Source organism: Stigmatopora argus, chromosome 12, assembly GCF_051989625.1.
Source record: "Stigmatopora argus isolate UIUO_Sarg chromosome 12, RoL_Sarg_1.0, whole genome shotgun sequence".
Classification (NCBI taxonomy): domain Eukaryota; kingdom Metazoa; phylum Chordata; class Actinopteri; order Syngnathiformes; family Syngnathidae; genus Stigmatopora; species Stigmatopora argus.
Genome location: NC_135398.1, coordinates 9,613,839 through 9,634,500, shown reverse-complemented (window position 1 = coordinate 9,634,500; position 20,662 = coordinate 9,613,839). Strand labels below are relative to the sequence as shown.

Below are 20,662 nucleotides of genomic sequence, written 5' to 3'. Positions count from 1 at the left end.
ACATATTGGCTCGTAAAGATTTATAATAGTATACTTTATTATTATAAATCTCAAGAATGAGTGTAAAAAAATAATGAAAACTATGGTAGAAACAGCTCCTCCTGCTGGAGGATATAATAGTTCGCGTTTTCAGTCTGGGTTCCGCTGCTGGGGAGACTCAGCCTTTGGGTGGGGCGTTCAAGGTGTGTCTGGATTATTGACACATGGCCAGGAGCGACAGAGACGCGAGCGCAAAAGGTACCATGGAGGTTTAGGAGAAGCAGCAGGATTCCATTTCTCTTCGTTGTTTGGGCTCTCCAACCACTACGGGAACGCTTGCAACTTATTTTTTTTTCCATTTTGAATCGGTGGGAGGACTACTGCACTTTTTGCTTGGGGCAAGGTGCATATTTGAGTTAAAAATGGCGAATGCTCTCATTATCTGCGGTTGCCTGGCGCTGGTAAGTCCAAACAGGTTTTTAGGGAACATACAAAGTGTAAAAAAATAACTTTCGAGTGAATTGTGATATTTGACACTCGCTCCGTGTAACTTTAGATTCTGGCCGGGGTTGAGTCGTGCTTTGTCCCGAGCTTGATCTACGTCCCAGTGCCGCAAATAATTCCGGCCGGATACGAGATAACAAGAGGTATTTATTTTATAATTACCAAACCGATCTTTTATTTGTTTGATTAAAAGTAATGCCCTTCGTGTGTTTTAGTTAATGTGGCGAGCTGTGAGAGCGTCACTTCCAATGACATTAGTTTCAAAGTTTGGTCTAATGGTTCGGTGACGGCCGAAACGAACGTGGAGGTGTTGGCCAATGGCAGAACATTCTCCGTGATCGTTCAGCGCAGAAACGGACAGCAGATGCAGATGAGCGTCGAACTCCTCGCCAACCCCCTCATGAGCAGACAGGTACACAAACAACACCCAAAAGTACATCATATAATTTAAAAAAGATCTGCAATTGGCATCTAGTCAAGCTGGGATGACTGACAGTGAATGCTGATTTTTGAGGCTCTCCCATCTAAAATGCTTTAGGCGTTTACCGCCGTCAATGGCAGCCGATGAGTAAAAGCGCTCTGAAGTGGACAAAACTATTTATGTATTTATTTTTGAAATAGGGATTTTTTAAAAAATATATCTCAATTACATATGATAACTATTTTGTGATTCTGTTCTTTGAAGAAAACACAAATTTAAGCACAGTAATAATGCACTTGTTTTTTGGCGTTGTAAAATCATTCTCTGTATTTTAAATATGTGCAGCCTAATGAAGTTCTGCAACGGTTTAAAAGACGCTGGAGCCCCCCACCCTTCAATATCCTGGAGAATGACCCCGGTCCCTATCCAAGAGACATTGAAAGGGTAATGGAATTAAACTCACATTATACACATGAATCATTTTACCACACGTCATTCAATACACATCATTGTCTCTGGTATTTCATCAGTCGTAAAAACAGGAACACCACATACGAATGCTGACTATACCAGACTATACCAATACCAGTTTAGAATCCAAAATGAGGGCAACATTTAATTTTTTTTATAAGGCTGCCTATTTGTGAAGTTAATGTTTATTGGCCATACACGGGCTCACAAAGCTGGTTTGTTGTCACAAAATCCTGTTTGGCATATGCTTTGATGTTAGTTTGTGCAGAACAATAGTAAACCAGCACCCATTCATTGAAAACTATATGAAAACCCTCTGCATCCCTGAAATGATTAAAATGTTACAGAAAAAATACATATGATTATTGATACTGATATTGCTATAGCAAATGCAAAATAACTGATACACACAGTAAAGCACATGAATATTTTTGATTATGAAATGAGGTTGTAGTTGTTTCCTGACATTTCAAGAGAAAGAAAACATGTTTTACTGTAAAATGTTATTACTACTTACTTCTCGAAGAAGTAACAGTCAGCTAGCTGGCTAATGAAAAGGAGAATTCAAATTTGAATTGCTCTTTCCCGTTCAAAATAGTAAAATGTCAAGCACTCAATAATCTTATAAGTGTTCATTAAAACACTGGATGATGGTTTAATTTTAGCCATGTCCAATTTAGGATGACAGCTATAAAATAAAAAAATTGAAGAAATTTGTACTTACTTTTATAAATGATAGTCAGGCGGGAATCTGAGTGAAATTGTCAATCGAAACTCAACAATCTTACCTTAGTAAGCACTGATATTGTTATTATTTTATTACAACTACATGTCTCATTCAGTGAATTAGGTGCCATAAAACTGTTTCCATCTGTCATGGGACAGTTAGTATTTTACCAATGTAGTAAGTGACTCATATTTACAGTACACATACATGCACGTGTATACTCACGTGCCAGTAATTTGCCATGACTTTTAAATAAATACTGTCTTAACAACCTCAAGATAAGAAGGGAAGCGCTTTCATAAATTGGATTCAACACACACAAACCAGACAATTGTATAAGATAATGGACACTATGCTATAAACGCTATGCTATAGTCCAAATATTATCAAAATGGATGTTCATATCTACAATGGGTTGCCAAATGCTTCAAGTGCAACACTAATACAAAAATACAAACAGTTTAAAATCATTTGTATTTTCTCAATATAACCCCCATTCAAAATTTTAGCCTACAATTTGTTCTCGTCTTGTATGTCTTTCAAAGTAACTGATTTGAAATGTATTACTCTGGTCGTCTATCCAGTTTTTACTAGTAAAACTGTGTTCTGTTCTGGCCCAATTCGTTAAAATGACTTCCTATACAAGAGATATATACCTTTTGAGTTCTTATGGAGTTGTTTGTTTGTATTTCCCCTGTTCAACTGACTTGACAATGTAAGTTAAATTATTGATTACTAAATTGTTGCCATGCAACCATGCTGCAATTCCTCATTATATTAAAACTCTTCATTTCAGTAATAAATGGCCACATAGATGTACAAGACTTTGCCTTGATGCTTGCTATATTAATGCCTTTGGTTTGGTTTACAGCTTGCTTCAGACACTGAAGCAGTGCGGGATGTTTTCTACACTCTCACAGGGCCCGGTTACGACAAGCACCCAGTGGGTGTATTTAGGTTTGACAGTGACAGTGGAATGTTGACTGTGCTTAAGACAGTCGATCGTGAGGAGTACCCGCAGTTTGCTGTGAGTTGGCAGTTTTCTTTGTTTAGAGTTTTCACTTAAATTTAGTCATTTGCATACTGTTGCATGCGCATGTTCACAACAAGTAACATGCTTTGAAAGATGACTAGAAGGCTTCAGGATTATCTTTGAATTAAAATGTCAAAACATCAAGCACCTTTTGCCTTCCTATAAGAATAAATCTATCGCATATATTTTCATCTGCTTATCCATCACTGGCCCCCCTCTTTTTTTTACAGTTAATAGCCAGGGTCTTTGACAAAACGACGCGCCAGGAAACCGATGACCCTTTGGGTGTTTTTGTGAATGTGGACGATCAGAATGACAATGCACCGGAGTTTCAAGGGCAGATGCAATTTTCTGTGCCAGAAAAGAGCAAAGCCGGTGGGTAAAATGCCAAACCTACCATTCAGGGTTGTTGATTGCATTGCACTGACAACAATCTGACAACTGTTTTTACATTTTACACTACAGGAACCATAATGGGAAAGGTGAACGCCACTGACAAAGACCAACGGGGCACCGATCACGTGAAGATCCGATATTCCCTGTTATCCGAATTGGACCGATTTGCGATTAACCCAACAACAGGCGTCATTACCACAGCTACTAATACATTAGATAGAGAGGTGATGATTAGTGTAGCCATTGTGTTATTTGATTCAACTTTACCTTGTATAAAATGTGTGAAATCTTCCCTCATCAGGTTAAAGACAAGTATAACGTGATTGTGCAAATCAAAGATATGGATGGCGCAGCCAATGGTTTGTTCACCACTGGCACAGCAACCATCACCTTGAGTGACATCAATGACAACCCACCGACCTTCACAAAGAAATTGGTAATTGAATGCCCAATTTGAACAGCATTTTAGTTGTCTATCATATGGAGAAAATGGCAGGCTATATCGAATCGAGGTCAGCAAGAAGACTTTAAACAAGGTGTTGGAATGGGAGGACGGGCAACGAATGATCACTCCCAGCCCACCCAGTAAAATCGGATTGGATGCCTACTGCCAGTGTCTTAAATAATTTCTTAGCTGTTGAGACTATAATTAGTTTTATCGTATGTTCAATATAGCATCTTTTCTCCCTGCAGTATCAAGCCACTGCCAATGAGAATGAAATCAACCAACTTATTCTCCGAATGCCTGTTGAAGACAAGGATTTAAAAGATACAATCAACTGGAGAGCTACCTACATTATCACTAAAGGAAATGAAAATGGAAACTTCCGAATGCAGACGGACCCTAAAACAAATGAGGGGCTTCTATACGTCTCAAAGGTGAGCCAACTTTCACTTGGGGGCTAACGACATGAGGAGTAAGGTAATCTTAAGAGTTCTTTTGTGTCTCCAGCCATTAAATTTTGAGAAAACCCCAAAAATGAGGCTGGAAATTATGGCACGCAACGAAGTTGAGCTGACCGGCACCACGGCCAAGTGGGAGATGGTCCCAGTGGACTTGACCGTCGGCGATGTTGATGAAGGCCCTGAATTCACGGCACCTAGCATTCGCTTCAAAGTGAAGGAGAACACGCCAAACGGCACGGCAATTGGAATTTACAAAGCTATTGACCCGGAAACCAAGAGGAGCGACGGCATTATGTAAGCACTTCGACCCAGTCATTTAAGGGACTTGGAAAAAGAATGTCAGGCTGACGAGATCTTTTTAAAACATCTTCCAGGTATTACAAGGTCCTGGACCCTGCTGGTTGGATCAGTGTGGATCGGAACACAGGAGAACTGAGAGTGGCAAACACCATCGACAGAGAGTCGCATTACGTCAAAGATGACCTCTACAACATCACCATGAGAGCCGTCGACGCAAGTATGTTTTACAAAATATTAGGGATATTGGACGGTCTAGAAAAAAAATCATCATGAAGCTCTCATGCAATTTCGTTCAAGTACCTCATCACTTTACATGTCTGTTTGTTTGCCTTACGTGCAAACAACCAATCATTCGGACAGCTTTGTTATTCCTTATGTCATGGCAATGCAGATAACGATTGCAGTATCCATTGCTTTTGTTGTTTTTGTTTGTATCTGAGGTTATGAGGAATACCAACTCCGCCCTCTCCTCAACAGTATCTGTATATGCTACCCACGCCCTAGCTTTGTGTGACCTGAGTGATTGTGACTCACAGAAAATCTGTCTCCGTGACCAAACATGTTCTATGAATTCACAAAAGCATGGACAGTTGTCAGCATGATCGATTTGATATGTTTCAGCTTCCAAAACTGGTACGGGAACTGTCATAATCCAGGTGGAAGATGTGAATGACAACGTACCGATTATTATCCCCCCTGCTGAGAGGGTGGTGTGCGAGAAAGTAGGAGAACTTGGCTCTTCGCTACTTGTGGCTGAAGATGCCGACCAGGCACCATTCAAAGGCCCCTTCACATTTAGTCTGCCAGATAACGAGGATGGCAAATGGTCTTTGACAAGATTCAACAGTAATATCCGTCTAATCAATCAATCTAAGCTAACTGGTTCATAATGGCTTAATACATTGCGTTGTTGCCTTTTAGACACTGCTGCTACATTGAACCAGCTGAAAGAACTTCCCTTGAGGGTGCACAAAGTCCCTGTTGAGGTCAAGGATCTGCAAGGCAATGGAAAAATCCAGACACTGCATCTCAGGCTCTGCCATTGCAGGAACGGGGCCTGCCTGACCAAGCCCTGGTCCGCCTCGCTCGGCCCTCTGGGTTGGCTGGCATTCCTACTGCCTCTACTCCTCCTCCTGCTTCTACGTCAGTTCCTTTCTTACGTACTTGCACAGCCCACATAAGTAGTGCAGTGGTTTTAAAAAATACAGTAGTAGCCTTATATAAGAATCTAATGTAGAATAAAAATCTAACAATGTTGCTGAACATCCAATCCATTTGAACAGTTCAAATAGATTAGACATCTACCACAGTCAATGGCGGTGAAACACAATCATTCACTGTCAGTACTCTCACAAGCATGTAAACCAACAAAGCCTATAGTTTTTGGCTGAGATTTCTGTCTGAATTGTGATTTACTGGTCGACACAATGTGTTTTCAGCAAAATGACATCTAATGCACTTCATTTTGCTTTTGCAGTATTGTTGCTAGCCTGTTTCTGTACTACAAAGCCTGAGCTACAGATCTTGGAGGATACGACAGACAGCGGCGGAATCTTGATCAAGTCAAACACAGAAGCTCCAGGGGAAGAAGTGGTAAGGAACTAAAAGAGTTGTTTCCCTCAATGCCAGAAATTAAGCAAAAAAGGAGTTCAATATGTCTGTCTATCTACATAGGACATTTAAATCCTTTATTAAAATCCTTCCAATGTAAAAAAAATCACTTTTTGGGACAAATATTAGTCTGAGGTTTTAATGAGATTAATCATGATCAATTAATATCAAAGCCTCAAATGAATTAGTACTTTTTTTTAATTGAGTCAAACCCATTATTTATATATAAAATGTTGAGTTGGTCAGTATTGACACGCCTTATCCAAAGGAATAACTTTATAATGCTTTTAATTTGTTTTTGCTCGACAGGATGCCAGTCTTATTAAATTCCCCATAAACGGCTCAGATGTGAATCATGATTGGCACACTAAGGGCTCCACCATCGGACAACAAGGCACCTCCATGTACAAGGGCGACTTTGGTGCAATGGAAGAGATCATTCAATATGGCAACCAGTATGAATCGCAACGGATCAATGGAGGGGTGAACTACGACGCAAATTTTCTCAACACATGGCAAACAAACGGAAGATATTTGCACCAGGTAAAGTTGCATTACCTTATACCAGTTCAGTGACTAAAGTTAGTTAGTTTGTTAGGTTGACCAAGAAAATACAGAAGTTAATAATAATACATAAACAATACATATACACTGCGACTCTTTGGCAATAAAGCGTAAGTACTGACGGACATGCCTGTAAAGTCCCATAATCATACAGTCTTTAATCTATTATGAAGACATTATTTTTAGTTCGACATATTAAGTACAATTGATACTCCAGGGAAACTTAGTATTTTTTTTCAAAAGCTACTTGAAGCTTTATTCACCAATTTCAAAAGGAAGTAGTACAGTTTATAGTTTATTTGATAATTGGAAAATTGTAATGAAGTTCATTGCTCCAAAAATTAATTATTTCACAGCTCTCTCCTCCCTGTCCTCGACTTGTTGCAGGAATCTTTGTTACTTTACCAATTCCTCTTCAACTACAAAGCATAAATATTGGTTGATGTCATGAAAGGTTGATCAATAAAATTATTTTCTTTTTTGCCCACACAAGAATGCTACGAACCCATAGTTATGCAAGTCATTAAATTGCCGTTTGACCCATGGAGATATATATAAAGCAAACTATACTAAAAAAAATGGAAAAATGCTAATGTTTTGTTTTACATTCATGATTATTCATCACAATGTTATATTCATCTTTTTCTCAGAAACTAACCTATCTCGTCGGAGAACAGGACGGACAGTATGCGGATGACATTATCCACCAGTACGGCTACGAAGGGGTGGGCTCGCCAGCCGGGTCGGTTGGGTGCTGCAGTGACGACGGCGGCAACAACGACAACCTCGACTTCTTAAATACACTCGGACCCAAGTTCAAAAATCTTGCGAATGTCTCCAAAAAGACATGAACAGCCAAACGGGAAGATAATGTTTTGCCTTTTTGGTGCACAGGATGCAGCACCCTACAATGTGGCGCCTGAAAACAAAGAATGAAAGGAAAGAAAGAGGCAGTCACGTGTTTCTGTCAATTTTGATGTAAGTTTTTTTTTTTTAATGTCTGCTGCCTTTTCCCTAGTCCTAAGCACTGAAAACCATGCTGTACATATGTGTTACGTTGCGCTTTGTTGTCTTTTTTTTGCATTCTTGGTTTTGCAGGTTGCTAGTAGCTAAGACTGCTTTGGGTATTTTTTGTAACAATTAGTAACACCTTTAGGTTTTTTGGGTTCTACTAAATCCATGCATTCGTTGTACATGACACAATGCAAAGTGGGGTGTGACATTTGTTTAAATGTTTCCCGAGTCTTTTTAAAAATGTTTAGATATTTTTATATGATGAAATAATACAAACTAAAATGACTATACAGTGGCCTAAGAGAGTGCGAATGTTGACGTAGGGAAGGGCATTAAAAAAAATTGATAACAATTCGATTGTATATTAGTTGCGGTCCAAAGAACTGCAACATGTCAGCTATTATAAATTCAAATTAGATACTCTTTTTCGATGCAATGTTTTCTCATGGAAATCAAATATTGAAACAAGAATTAAAGATTGACTGGAGTCAAATGTCAAACCCTACTTTAAGAGATTCCTTTTTGGACTATTATGCTTGCTCATGAGATGCGTGCTAACGCATTCCAGCAGCGGTTGCGATTGTCAAATGTTGAATGGGTGTGGCAGCCACTGCAGTCAGTGGCAGTTATTGAACATTCTTCTAAATAAGTCTGCACAAGGGCGTTAACTCATCAACCAACGTACGACTGACAAGGTGGGAAAAGAGCTAGTCGACGGGAAATTTGTCATATCTATGATATACAACCTATTTCTTATCTACAATCATAACATTCTAAACATCTGACTTGAATGTGCACACTTAATTTATTAAACATTTGACTTAACTGGCTAAATGTCTTTATTGTAACACTTGTATCGTGTGCAGCTGTAGAACAATTAAAGTCTTGTAGGAGTGTGACTGTTTTCTCTAGCAAGAGGAATGTGACTCATTGTGAATGATTTACTGGGGTGTGGCAACCTGGAATTGTGTAACTCCAAAGCACATGCTGGGACAGCATGCAGTTGCATAGATTCTCGATCTAGAAGATAAAGTTTTAGTTGCCAAGCCCACTTGTTTGTTGTTAACTAAATCTCGACACCAAGGGACGTGAAGCAATCTTGATTTTACATGTTGAAAACCAGCACAGCATTAGATTTAAACTAGGGTTTGGTATCTTTTACTAATCTTGCCGAATATACTTAAGATTCCCTTCATTTCAGACATCTATTTTGTTACTCTTAACATAGGGTAGCATGGACCTGTGAAAGACGTTTAATTCATTCCATCCAAGAGACAGTCAATGACTTAAATTTAGCTTTACCTCACCTTATACTTGACACAAATCGCATCATTGTTGAATGCTATTTTAAAGTATAATTATTTTTGTATTGTTTTAAGGAAATTAATCCCGACCATTGCAGTGCACACATTTCTTTGTACAAAAAAGAGGTGCAAGCACAAAGCAGTATTCGTCAGGCCTTTAGAAAAAAAGGAAAAAGAAAAAGCACTGTAGCCACGCAATCAACATGCCTTTGAATTAATTATTCAACACATTCAAAATGGGACGGATTCTGTAGATAACAAGCTTATTTACATTATATACCGACCATTATATTGTAATCAAGTGTTACACTATGAAATATGCATTATGAACCAAAAGGAAAGGTGCCTTAAATGAGGACAAAGGAATGATTAATAGATGATTTTGTGTACGCATACACTAAACAATCCACAGACATTTTTTCCGGAGAGTATGCTGATCTTGTATCAGAATGATACATTAAAACAAAGGCATGTTGTTTGAAATATAACAATATGATCTGTAGGGATTAGTGTCAGCATGCAGTCGAGATGTAAAACATCAAATGTAAATCCCAGCGGGGCCAATTAAGAGACTCTTGAACAGTCAGAATAATAGAAATAAGCAGTTAACCTAAATATTTAATGAATTCTGTAAGAGCAATAATATACTCATTATCTACATTTCCCAAATAAATTAAATTTTATTTCATCTGAATTCTAGAGATCGGAACTGACTGCTAACCTCTATTTAACCTGCTTGACTCAATACTTAGAAAAAAGAATAGAATAATAAAAATAGATATTTGTCTCAAAGATCATCAAATAGATAAAGTCAAGGACTGTCTGATAAAAGCGCCCCATTTAATCCTAGGTGTCGAGTCCATCCTTATCACAGCCACTTCTGATGAGATGCAATTAATTCCAAAGCAGGAGCGTGAAATTAATTTATTGCTTGTTAATGAGATTGCAGTTCGGTGGGAAAACAATCTCTCCAGTTAGGATACCCAACAACCCCCTCGCCCCCCAATTTGGTTCAGCTGATCCCTAACAGATGTATTACCATCCTGTACACAGGATGGCAGCATTTACCAAAACAATGATACCAACAAAAAAAGTGAGGCCAACTAACACCCAACAGAACAATTAGACATGAACTTCATCTTGCCTGACAACAAACATCTTGGATCTTTCCTGCGCTCACACCTGCTGCCTCATTAAAAGTCAGAAGAGATTGCTATTCCTCACACAACTATACACTTTAAAGATACTTAGTCGCAGCCTACGGATGGCATTGAAAAAGGAAACCTTGAGAGAGTCCTCTTGAAGTATAATATCATGTACTTTAGATTAAAACAGCAGACTGGTAGAGGAGTGGTTAAAGCATCATGCTCACAGCTCTGGGGTCGAGGGTTTGATTCCCAGCACGTTCACCCTAGGCCTGAGTGGATTTTTTTCCCAGGTACTCCGGTTAACCATCACGCTCCACGAGCATTGTGAGGATAAACAATTTGTTAAATGAATAGATTGAAAAAACACTAAATGTATTCAACTATCATTAGAAATATTTCAAAGGTATTAATCCATGGACTGACATTGACAGCTATGCACACCCATTTAAAATGGGAAGAGAGGGTTTTGCAGTTGATTTTTTCACTGCCAGATTTTTCAGGTCAAATGGAAAGAATTTCCCTTGGAATCAATGTATAACTACTAAAGTTACCAGCAGTTCTACTCCAGAGATGGCCAGAAAGTTACAGAGTGGGCGTTTGCTGTATGAATATATGCCAAATAAGTAATACATGAGAAACTGAACAGACAAAAAGGGAGTTTTTTTCATGGGAGCCTATTGACCCGTTTTCTCTCCATAATGGCAAATGACAAAATATTTGAGAGGAAACAACAAAGTGGGAGATGAAAGCAAAACTTTCATTTCTTTCCTCCTAACCAGAAACGAACCGTACTATCTGTCACACAAGTGTCACTATGGAATTTACAGTACAGCACAGTCAATGGAGCAGATTCATTATGATTAGCTGTAATGGCTTGGTATCCTGTGGCTATTCAGCTGTACACTCACACCAAGATGTGTTTGTTTCTATACAGCGAAAAGAGCGCAATATGGTGCATTTTCTGGTCATTACACTCTCCCATATACCGATGTTGGAGAAGAAAACAAATTAAAGTCTCTCACCACATGACTGGAACCAGCGCTATTTTAATGCTAGAAAGATTATATAGGCGATGTACCAACAAGTTTGGTCAGCTACTTTACTGGAAAAACGAAATATTAAAAAAAGGCATTTTTTTTCTTCTAAATTATTCACTTTTTGACAACTGTGTGTATTTGTAGAATTTAAATCAATTGTTGCCATTGATGTCTAATACATTGTTCAATGCCTGAAACCCAGTCGTGAAGGATTTAACATCTATCGCTGTTACTGGCTGCAAAGAGTTAACATTACCAAGCGACTTAATTAGAACTCTGTACAACGCAAGCACAGGGAGATCCAAATAAAGTAAATATGCTTAATTTGATTTAAAACATTGTGATGACTATGTATTTACCACTACTACACTTCTCCCATGAACGGTCAATCAACTTTTTCCATTTTTCCCTGTCCTTTTTCGATCTAGATTACTATTTACTTAAGATTTTCCAATTCAAAAAGTGAAACTCATACAAATTACAATATAGAATATGATGAAACATAAGACACGATATAGGGGACCTAATATTAAATGTCACTTTGCAAGCTCCTTGTACACTATACTAGGTATGTATGTACACTAACACATGCATACACCTGGATAATTATTAAAAATGATTCTTTTGATACAATAACTCTTGCTTTCATCTAATGTGTGTATTTTTTAAGTGCAGGTGAAAAATAAAGTACCTGGAGAAAACCTACACAGCACAAATAGAACAGGTTGAGAAAGGCCAAAGCCAGCATCAGTACTGATCCTTTGTGTACACACCAAGTATTTTCTTGAAAAGAGCACTAAATGGATTTTAAAACCAACTTCAAATGTAAAAGTTCAGCTATTTTAGAGCCAGTAATAAAAGATGTCAAGAAAAAGGGCAAGGATTCAACTGGTTTGTGTCTTGACAGCATCAGAACAGCAGACAAAATAGTTGTACAGTAGTACCTTGACATACAATTGGCCCAACATACGCAACATTTTTAGATGCGAGGAAAATTCCGAACAAATTTTTGCCCTGAGATAATAGGCAAATTTGACATATGAGCATACAATGCGGGTGCTAGGTAGTCCTTTTCAAGCTGCGCAGTGACATTCATGACGAAAGGGAGGAGCTTCTTTAAATATGGATAAAGGAGAAACAGCAGAATCTGCGAGGACATGATAGTAAAGCAAGCAGCTGAGAAAGGGGAAACTTGGACACCAGCCGAAACTATCAACGCGAGTCGTGGCTGGTTCGATAACTTTAAAAAACGAACTAAGGATACACTCGTTTGTGATGCACGAGGAAGCAGCTAGTCTGTCTCAAAGATAAGAACTCCGTACAATAATGTCACATTTTATTGCAGATCATAACCACTAGATAGGTATATGTTACCTTGTGAACATAGTTGGTGAATTAGAACAATTAAAAATATGTATTTGCATTGTAATATCGTATTTTTTGGTGTTTTTTTCAGTAAGGGAACGAATTAATTTGTATTTAGTTATTATAAATGGGAAAATTTGATTTGAGATACGAATAATTGACATGCGAGCTCGGCCCTGGAACGCATTAAACTCGGATATCAAGGTATTACTGTATTGTATTCCTAAGAATGACAGGTTTCTCACACACTAAACGAAGAAAAAGCACCATGTGGGCCTGTGAGCCGCTTCCACAGTTTGATGTAAGGCTTAAGTCAACGGGCCTCAGCGTGTTCTCCCTGCCGTGAGGATCTGTAGACCACCTTCTGCGCGACTGGCTGCTTTTCATATTCTGGCAGCGCTGTGAGGCTGAGAGATGACAACATGTCTTCTAACGCGGGGGTTGAGGCCGGATAACCGTGCGGAATTTGCGTGGAATATAATTGGCTGCTTGCACTTTTAATTTCAAGGTTTTTCCGCTCAGTCGGGGCAGAAATACGGGCTGCCAGAGGTGGAAGTAGAGGATGTTGGCCCTGTCCGCTAAAACAAAAATGTGTAAAATTGTGGACAAAAAGAGCAAGACTCACTAATGTGATGCGCCAGATGGTTGGTTTGTCAGATAGGGGGAGGGGGTGTTTAGTTGCTTTATAAATCCATCTGGGAGGGAGCTGATAAAAAGGGAAAAAAGGGTAGGGACTTAAAATAACTCGGAAGGGGATTGGACAAGCACTCTCATCCACAACAGTACAGCCCAATTGCCAAGTGAAAAAGTAAATGACAAAACGACCCGAGAGAAGAGTTAAATGTCTTCTGTGATGGAACATATTTGTTTATCTCAGGTAAAACGCCTGCCTCGGCAATTTAGTGCACGTTTAAAGCATTTATTCGCTTTTGTTATTCGGCAGAATGGCGAGACATTGCCGCAAATAGACTAATAGATGTGTCTGTTCTGGTGTGACGTATGCAAAACCTGACAGACAGAAACAATTGCTTTCTGGGACGGCTTTTTGATGTTCCCTCTCTCAAAATCACGGTCCCTGCCTCTGTTGAAATGCTAATACTACCCGGGAAGCAATCTTCAACTTCAGTTCCGTGTCACCGTCTCAAGGAACTGATTCACGGGAAAACTAAGACCAAGCATAGTAGAAGTGTCGAAACCAAAGAAATTGTGTGTTTATTGCTTAAAGAGAGAGCGTATGGAGGGTGAAAACATTCTTTTCGGTTAATGTTTTTACAGTTAAAACTGATGAAAATCATTGCTCAAGTTACAGCTAATTTTTAGGGCTTGCAGGTACTGCCTCAATCTCCTCCAAGAAAGTCAATTGTCTCCTCCGAGAAAGTCAATTGTTCCCGTCTTTATTGTCAAGTCGATTTCATCATCTTGAGCTTGACAACACATGGTTGAGAGTTTATACACAATATTGAGACAAACGTGATAAGGTGGTATTCCAGTGCATGGTTGAAATTACGCAATTTCCATCCATTGCTCTTAACTCGTTCACTGACAGTGACGACAAAAGATGAGTCGATGGCCAGCCAATCGCAGGGCACGAGGAGACGGACAACCATTCACACTCACACTCATACCTAGGTACAATTTAGAGTGTTCAACCAGCCTACCTGCCTTTTTTGGGGATGTGGGAAGAAAAAAACCCATGCAAGCCCAGGAGAGCATCCAAACTCCATACAATAAGGACCCGCCTGGGAATCAAACCCTTGACTCCAGAACAACCACTTGGCTGCCGTGTGGCCCAACAACATGTAATAATAAATTTGGCTCCATGTTGGTGGTCACTAAAATACCATGACTACAATCTACAAGCAAAAAAAACCCAACATTGTTTAGATAAAAAGCAGATTTGTTTCATGTTCTAAGATCGGTTTCGATATCATCTTGGGCCAACAGAATTTATTGATTTTCTCCCAGTCTAGGCACTTATCAGGACCTCACAATGTGGACAACAAAAGACAGATAGAGCACAAGTGACAATGTGTGCTGTAGAAAACCAGAGTCTGACCCTCTGTATGTCATGTGGCTGGCACCCCAAAATACAGGATTATGCCAACGCGAGTGCTGGCAAGCTTGTTTCCTTCAAATATTGGCAGATGGGTGAAGCCAGTGAAAATCTGATTCAACTGATTGGGTGTATTGACATCAATATGAAACAAAAGACTTAGCTCATCAAACCCAGTTGATATGGATCTATTCCTCATGGCACAGGCATGTGTAATCAAACCAAGTATTTTGGTGTTTTAATCAAAAATTCCTTTGTCAGTGATTCAAGTGTGCACTCTTGATTTATGCAAGTTTTTCCTTGTGGATCATAAAACATTGCTTGAAGCTCATAAAAATTTGAAAGACATTCAGTGGATGTGGCAATAAACTCAACTTAATTCACTTTACAATAAGGAACAGTTTAAGCGTCTTGTAGACAATTCTATATAATAGAGGCATCAAATTGTTAAATTCTACTTCCATTTAAAGTTTATCGCAAACTAAACACCTAACATAGCTTTGTCTTGGAGGTGTCCTAGCACATCAGGGGGGACTGGACTGAATTAGATAGATTGGACTTGATTAGTCCTTTTTGGTAACAAAAGAAAAAAAACACAACACAGTTTTAATTCCATTTTGCTGTTTTTACGGGAAATTACATAACGCAATATTGACTTCTTAGTGGACTACACCCTCATCTGTTTACTTTCATTGCATTACATTAATTCCAACTCTATTTTGGCGTTTTCTTAACTTAGATATTTAATTACACTATTTGTTTTATGGAGAAAATGCCCACAATGCTGTTTACCAATCAAATAACAACCGCATTTCTGATACTTAATTGGAAGTGCAACTTAAAAAATAATTTTCAGGAATAACATTTGTATACATTTATTTAATCAAGCAATTTTCGCTTGACTAGAAAAATAATCAGTTATTGATATAAAAAAGAATGTCAATGTTTTTGGAATTCACTTAACAAAGTGAATTAAATAAACTAAACTAAATTAAAAATAAAATACAGAATGAAGACACATTTATCTATTAAGACCATAATGGCAAACCTGTTCTTTGATAATGTACTGCATGTTTTTTATAATTGTTAATATTAAATTCGGGCACCACTGATAGTGTTACTGCATTAGTTGCAGCTCCGCCTTGCACAATCAGGTACAATTTTCAGTGAGTTTAAATGAAGTACACTGTATAGGCAAAATGTACTACTGGTTCATCCTTTGATGCTATGTTGCAGAACCAAAGTGTCAGTATATAAGATAATTAAATATAAATATATAAGTCAGCTAACATTGCCTTTTCAATAACATGGTCCACCTAAAAACGTATCAGCAAGAATGAATCTTTTTTTCCCCTCATCGTCATCTTCACCCATTTCAATTCTCTCTTTTTGTGCTTTTTTCCACTGACGGACACATTACGTCCCAGTCACCAAATCCCCTCTCCATCCATCTTTGAGTGACAGATAAAGGAGTGATGGAGGATGGTAAATCGATGCTTGAACATTCCGCATTCTTTCCTCTCCTCTGACCTTTAATCCTTGCCTCAGAGAGGTCAAATCAAAGCCATGTCATTTACAATTCTCACTGCGAGGAATGAAACTCTGTTTGTTTGAGCCTAGCACTTTCTACTGTATTAAATGTCGAGCCATTATAAGCATGCTAACCGTATCAAGTTATATTTAAAGGAGGAGTTGACAACAGTTTTTTAAAATCTTGTCCATTATGGCTGTCTGCTCTGCTCATTTGCGGAATTTTATTTACATTAAAAATATTCCTGTATGGGTTGGGTGTTTTATATCAGTTTGATGGCAATTATGACATCAAAACGCTCAAGGAATTTTCACTTGAGTCCCTGCACTAGTTTGAGCATTTGAGCGTTTGAGTTTAAAGCATTTTAAGCAAATCATTAATGGCGGAAAGTGGTTGATATATGCATAGTGATGAACTCCTATTGACATGTTACAAACGGAGGTCTCCACAAGTCAAAATCGCTTTTGGAATTTGACCTTTAGAGGGTCCAAGACGATGAATCCCTTTTAGATGGAATGAATGTATTAGCCGCTGCCGGTGATTAATTACGAACAGCAAATGGCTGCCATGGGTGACAGCTTGTGTGATAACATTTCTTATCAGTGACCTCCATCACCAGACCTTTCCATAACTTACACGGTCCTGATTTAAAGCTTCTCTCCTGGAAGTTTTAAGTCTAGCTATGATTAATTCTCTGATTAAAAAAGGAGAAATTAATAAAAATAGTCATTTCACCTTCACATTAAATCCAGTTTAATCCAGTAACATTAAATGGTGCTAGCAAGATAGCTCACGATCACATCCAGCAGGTAATTGTAAACAAACTGTTGTAAGTTTACTCAACGTCGGTGTACTGTAGTTATAATCTATGTGAGTAACTCTTATTTGTGGAGTCTGTTATATTGATCGGACTATACGAACATGCTCTCCCGGTATGACGAGTTTGTAAACAACATTATTAATTTACAATAACAGTCATTAGCTTGACTAGGCCGGAATGGGGTGGACTTTTCATTCATCTTCCATACCGTCCATCCTCGAAAGGGTTGCTGGAGCCTAACCCAGCTGTCTTCAGGCGAAAGGCAGACTACACCCAAGACTGGTCGCCAGTCAGTCGTAAGGCACAGAGAGAGACAAATGACCATCCGCACTCCCAATCATACTGCCACCAGCGGGAATTGACCGAAATCAGGCAAGTGAACCTCTACACAACAAGGCGGCTAGGGTGGACTAATGGAACAATAAAAGTGGAAAGAAAATTCTGATTATTTGTACATGACATCCCAATAGAGCTAATTAATCTAACTTTTTAGTACAAATACTTTATCCAAAGCATTAGATATATTTTAAACGGCTATTTTCCTTTCGTATTTTGCCATTTAGGAGTTTAATTTGATCGCTGGACTTGCATTATGTAATCAATAGCGCATTTTGAAATGTCATATACTGTGTATACTGTATAATTCTAATATAACTTGACAAAACTCTCAAATTAGGGCACTCATAAGTCAACAAAAATTGCATTTTAACATTAACAGGTTGTGATTTAATATTTGTGAAAGCTAGTGATTCTGAAACCAGACTGGGTTGGCCAAATAACTGTACTGTATCATTTACATGACTGCCGTCCTTTAATCCGTTTATTCTTTTTTATTATACCACTTAGGGTTAGGTTTTCACACTCACAAAGGTTTTAGCCACCAATAGGAGTATTTAGACTCATCACAATGCACATCCATGTTGCTAATTCAATATATCTAACCACTGCTAATAGTGTAAGCAAAAGTTTTTTATTTATGTAATTTTTTAAAGTTTGGTGCTTGAGTGTATATTTTGCATATTGTATGTACTAATTGGACGATTTACTCCTACGTATATAGTGAGAGGACATGTAAAATGTCACATGATATGCTGTGTTGCAGTTCTATGAAGAAAAAAAAAATCGATGCATTTCCCTTGTATTGATAACACGTAAAGAACATAATGACATCATCCTCAAATATGACTCATATATTTCAATGAATTGGGGTTTGGGTGGTTAAAGTCTGTGCTTTAGGATGTATTTTTCAGTCACCTAGCATTTTCTGTGGATAACCTGAAAACAAGAACAAGGTTGTTGCAAAGTGGCTGAAAACCTTGAAACAATAATTTGTTTTTTTGCCACTGTAGAACATAGCGGAGTGCTTTTAAAAAGCTGTTTCCACCTGAAGAGCAATCTTCAGCTTCAATAGGAAACCATCTATAGCCAGTGAATAGAAAATTCCACTTATAATTTTTGCTCATTTAAAATACACAAGGAGAATGTTCATTATTCATGTGAATAATTATTTCATAACATTCCATTATCAGGCTAAGTGACAGGACCCTAATGGGATACCCATACATGCGGTATATGACGAGAAGTTAACAAAGGCTTTGAGCTGAACTGTACTAAGTCTTTATTAATATAAATGATGTTTATTTCTTAGCCAAAGTATTCAGGGGCTTGACCATAAGCAGCAAGAAGAAAAGAAAAGAGGGCAGATGAAGGTTGCATGTAATTACATCTACCACTAGGCTTAATTAGATCACCTTCAAGTAAGTGTTGTGTGATAGTGCATTAATGAGAACATACAGTATGGCGTTAAAAGGAAAAGAGATGAAAAAAAATTCTAACGGTCAATGGAAAATGCTTTTATAGCCATATTTATTTGAATCATGAGGGATGACGCAGGTTGATATTGTTTTGACAGGCATGACAAAGAGTGCCAGATTGTTTCTAATAATGGAGGCTGAACATCTTCATCATCATCATCATTACAACGTTCATCTTTCTCCTGCATAAAGCATGAGTGAGTGTGCTGCGTTCACCCAGATAGAAGTTGACAAGCTAAGGCGAGCTGGTGTAACAAGCTGGAGCTTTGTACAATCCATTTGGCTCTTTTCCTCTTTTTGTTTTTTCCTGAACAACCTCCAAGGGCTAAAACAATCTGTGTTGGGATGCTAGCAGACTTCTGAATCATTTCCCATAGGAAATCACAGGAATAAGATGAATCTGCTGCATGGTCAAATTATCTTCCTTGTAAAAACCTTTATTTTGCCCAATAGTAATGTCACAATTAAGTTTTCTGAACCTCTGACTTGCATTTTGGCTATGAAAAGATTCAGTGCCACTTTTAACTGATGCCCAACCATCTTCAATGCCTGTATTGTTAGATTAAAAGTCAAAAATATGGTGCAAAAACACAAATTCCCTCCGATTACAGCATTCCCCTAAAATACCAATAGTAAGATAATGTGCAAACTTCTACTTTGCTCCCTCCTCATACCAACTATCAAAAACACCAAATAAATCACGAAATAAGAATTATACTATTGATATGTAACCTACGCCTTTCATAGTTTAATACCAATCTTTGATAAAAATGTAGAAGAAAATCAGAAGGTTAATTTTTCAATAATTTTGAAACCCAAATATGCATTAATTGAATGTAAAAAAAACTTTAGAAAGACACTTCCTTGTTTCAAAGTGTGAAAAATTGCAGATTAATGTACATCTCCTTTAAACCCTGCACTTCCACTGTGGAACGTCCTGACCTCGAAAACATTCTCCACTTGGTTTTGTGTACTGGATACTATGTGAAGCATCTATGAGTGTGCTGGCATGTACTTGGGATTCCGTTTTATTGACTGTTTCCAGATACTGTCATCACAGAGAAATGGCTTGGCTGCTCATTTAATCGCACTAGAATTATTCCAAGGTGACATTATTGCCTGCATTCCATGTTATACCGTGACCAACCCCCCTAGTCCTCCCGCCCGATCTGCAGCTTCCATTTTTCATTGTCATTTTAAACTGTCAACCTTTACTCTTGTGCTCTGTGTTTCTTTTGCACCGTCCTTGGTCTAAATACCAGTCGCTTTTAACTGAGAGCGCTGTTATGTCCATGCAGGTGGAAGGCGGGGGAGAAAAAAAATTCTAATGACGATGGTTTGCACTTAGAGCTAATTAGAATTCTATAAATATGGTGTAGGTGGGTGGCATGATGGATGTAGTGTGTCAGAACTCCGGTGAGCCGGTATGTCCAGGTGGTCGATATACTGGAATATTGAATGCATAACAGCAGAACACGCTTAATGAACCTACAGTATTTTAAAAAAAATCTTTTAATTACGTGTGTATACACACACGCACGTACAAATGCACGCACAACCAATCACGCCCGCCTTACAATTCCTTTCAATGCTAAAGCATGCTGGCCCGCCTAGATAATGGACAGTTATTTCGCATAACAAAACGGCAGGCGGTAGGTGCATTC

The 20,662-nt window shown here is 38.3% G+C and overlaps 2 protein-coding genes across 3 annotated transcripts in view; one reads left to right on the top strand and one right to left on the bottom strand.

Moving 5' to 3' along the window:
• Nucleotides 1–20,662, bottom strand: part of dsg2l (desmoglein 2 like) — a 196,452-nt gene that overhangs the window by 10,793 nt on the left and 164,997 nt on the right. The gene's annotated exons all lie outside the window — the stretch shown is intronic.
• On the top strand, nt 181–8,825 carry dsc2l (desmocollin 2 like). The gene is made up of 16 exons (XM_077616000.1): nt 181–440; nt 536–626; nt 699–895; nt 1,250–1,348; nt 2,974–3,129; nt 3,366–3,510; nt 3,601–3,755; nt 3,833–3,967; nt 4,225–4,410; nt 4,484–4,731; nt 4,812–4,954; nt 5,359–5,583; nt 5,659–5,880; nt 6,215–6,330; nt 6,658–6,891; nt 7,563–8,825. Exons 1-16 carry the CDS (start codon nt 402–404, stop codon nt 7,761–7,763), a joined length of 2,592 nt encoding a protein of 863 aa, XP_077472126.1. The 5' UTR covers nt 181–401; the 3' UTR covers nt 7,764–8,825.

Coding starts and splice junctions, on each gene's coding strand:
- dsc2l (XM_077616000.1), top strand. CDS start 402: ATGGCGAATGCTCTCATTATCTGCGGTTGCCTGGCGCTG. Junction 1,349..2,973: donor ATCCAAGAGACATTGAAAGG/GTAATGGAATTA, acceptor TTTGGTTTACAG/CTTGCTTCAGACACTGAAGC. Junction 6,892..7,562: donor ACGGAAGATATTTGCACCAG/GTAAAGTTGCAT, acceptor TCTTTTTCTCAG/AAACTAACCTATCTCGTCGG.